The sequence below is a fragment of the Calidris pugnax genome, unplaced genomic scaffold (genome assembly GCF_001431845.1).
Source record: "Calidris pugnax isolate Ruff unplaced genomic scaffold, ASM143184v1 scaffold219, whole genome shotgun sequence".
Lineage (NCBI taxonomy): Eukaryota > Metazoa > Chordata > Aves > Charadriiformes > Scolopacidae > Calidris > Calidris pugnax.
In genome coordinates this window covers 6,140,085-6,141,382 of record NW_015094507.1, presented here as the reverse complement: position 1 = coordinate 6,141,382, position 1,298 = coordinate 6,140,085, and the positions used below count along the sequence as shown (strand labels likewise).

General features: G+C 67.1%; 1 protein-coding gene across 1 annotated transcript in view; it reads right to left on the bottom strand.

The window, feature by feature from the left end:
• The window catches only part of HDAC2 (histone deacetylase 2), a 26,270-nt gene extending 25,847 nt beyond the window's left edge, over positions 1-423 (bottom strand). The window contains exon 1 of the mRNA XM_014964710.1: positions 186-423. Within this exon, the coding sequence (XP_014820196.1) occupies positions 186-237 (52 nt within the window). The 5' untranslated portion in view covers positions 238-423. The remainder of the gene's footprint in view (positions 1-185) is intronic.
• Between the last annotated feature and the right edge of the window lie 875 nt (positions 424-1,298).

The following is a 1,298-nucleotide window of genomic DNA, read 5'->3' as shown; positions in this document are numbered from 1 at the left end:
GCCGACGGCGGGAGCGGGGCGCGGCGGCGGTGGTGGTGCAGGTGGAGGAGACGGGGACCCCTCACCCCGGTCGAGGCCGCCATGGAGCTGGGAGAGGGGGCCCATAATGGCGGGGGCCGGGGGTCAGGCCTCCCCGGGCGGCCCTTAGAGGGGGTCCACACACGCGCGCGCGCGCTCCTGCTCACCGTCATAATAGTAGCAGACTTTCTTCTTGCCGCCGCCCTGACTGTACGCCATAGGGCCGCCGGGGCCGAGCCGGAGCCGGGGGGAGGGAGCGGGAGGCCGAGGCGAGCACCGAGCCGGCACGGAGGGAGGGAGGGAGAAGGAGGAGGGAGGGGGCGGGAGAAGGCGGACGCGGGAGAGCGGGAACTCACGACGCCGGGCCACAGGCAGCGCGAGCGGGCCCGACCATCGGCAACGGGATGGGGGGAGCGAGCCGGATGCACCCAATCCGCCGCCGCCGGGGGTGGGCGAGGGAGAGAAGGAGGCGGAGAGGAAGCGTGCGAGCGAGTGCGGGCTCTCGCCTGCTTTTCCCTGCCGTCGGAGCGTAATCACACACAGAGTCAGGAAAGGAGTCAGAAAAAAATCCTCGTAAGCGAATTCTTGGAAGCAGCGCTTTCCTCGCTCACCCCTACGCCGCGCAGTGGTACGGTCCCCTGGCGGGCGTCGGGCTCTGTCCACGCCCCTCACGGAGCCCTCTGACGCATGCGCGGAGTGGCGGCCCTCCCTCAACCCGCCGGGGGCCCGGAGCTGAATGGCGGCGGCGGGGAGGGGCAGCGAGCAGGAAACACTCGCTTCGCAGGCAGACCCCCGTGCCCGGAAAACAGTGGGCCCTTCCCCTGCTTAGGGCGGGAGGAAGTCACGGCGGCTCCCCTCAGCCTCCCCTCAAGGGTCCAGCCGTGACCGGGGAGCGGTTCCCGTCGCCGGTACCTCAGCCTCGGCCCGTCTTCCCGGCACAGCAGGTGCTGGACCGGCTGGAGTGGTGGGGATGTCGCGTCGGGTGCCACCCCCGAAGTGTGAAGTCGTGTAGTCTGCTGTTTTCCACAACAAGCCAGTTTCTGTCGGGGTTTTGTTGGGGTTTTTTTTGTTGTTGTTTTCCCCACTGCTGGAGTTGCGTATGGCTCCTCTTATTTTTAGTTTTGTTAGAAGTCCTGAAGGTTTAAAGAAAAGCTGCCATTTTACCCGTGTTTGAGAAGAGCCCGCCCAGTGTCTGAGGCAGCTGCCGCCAGGCCTCGGGCCGGAGCAGAGCTTGGTGTGCTGTGGGCCTTGCTGAGGCTGTCGCTGCTCAATACCCCCTG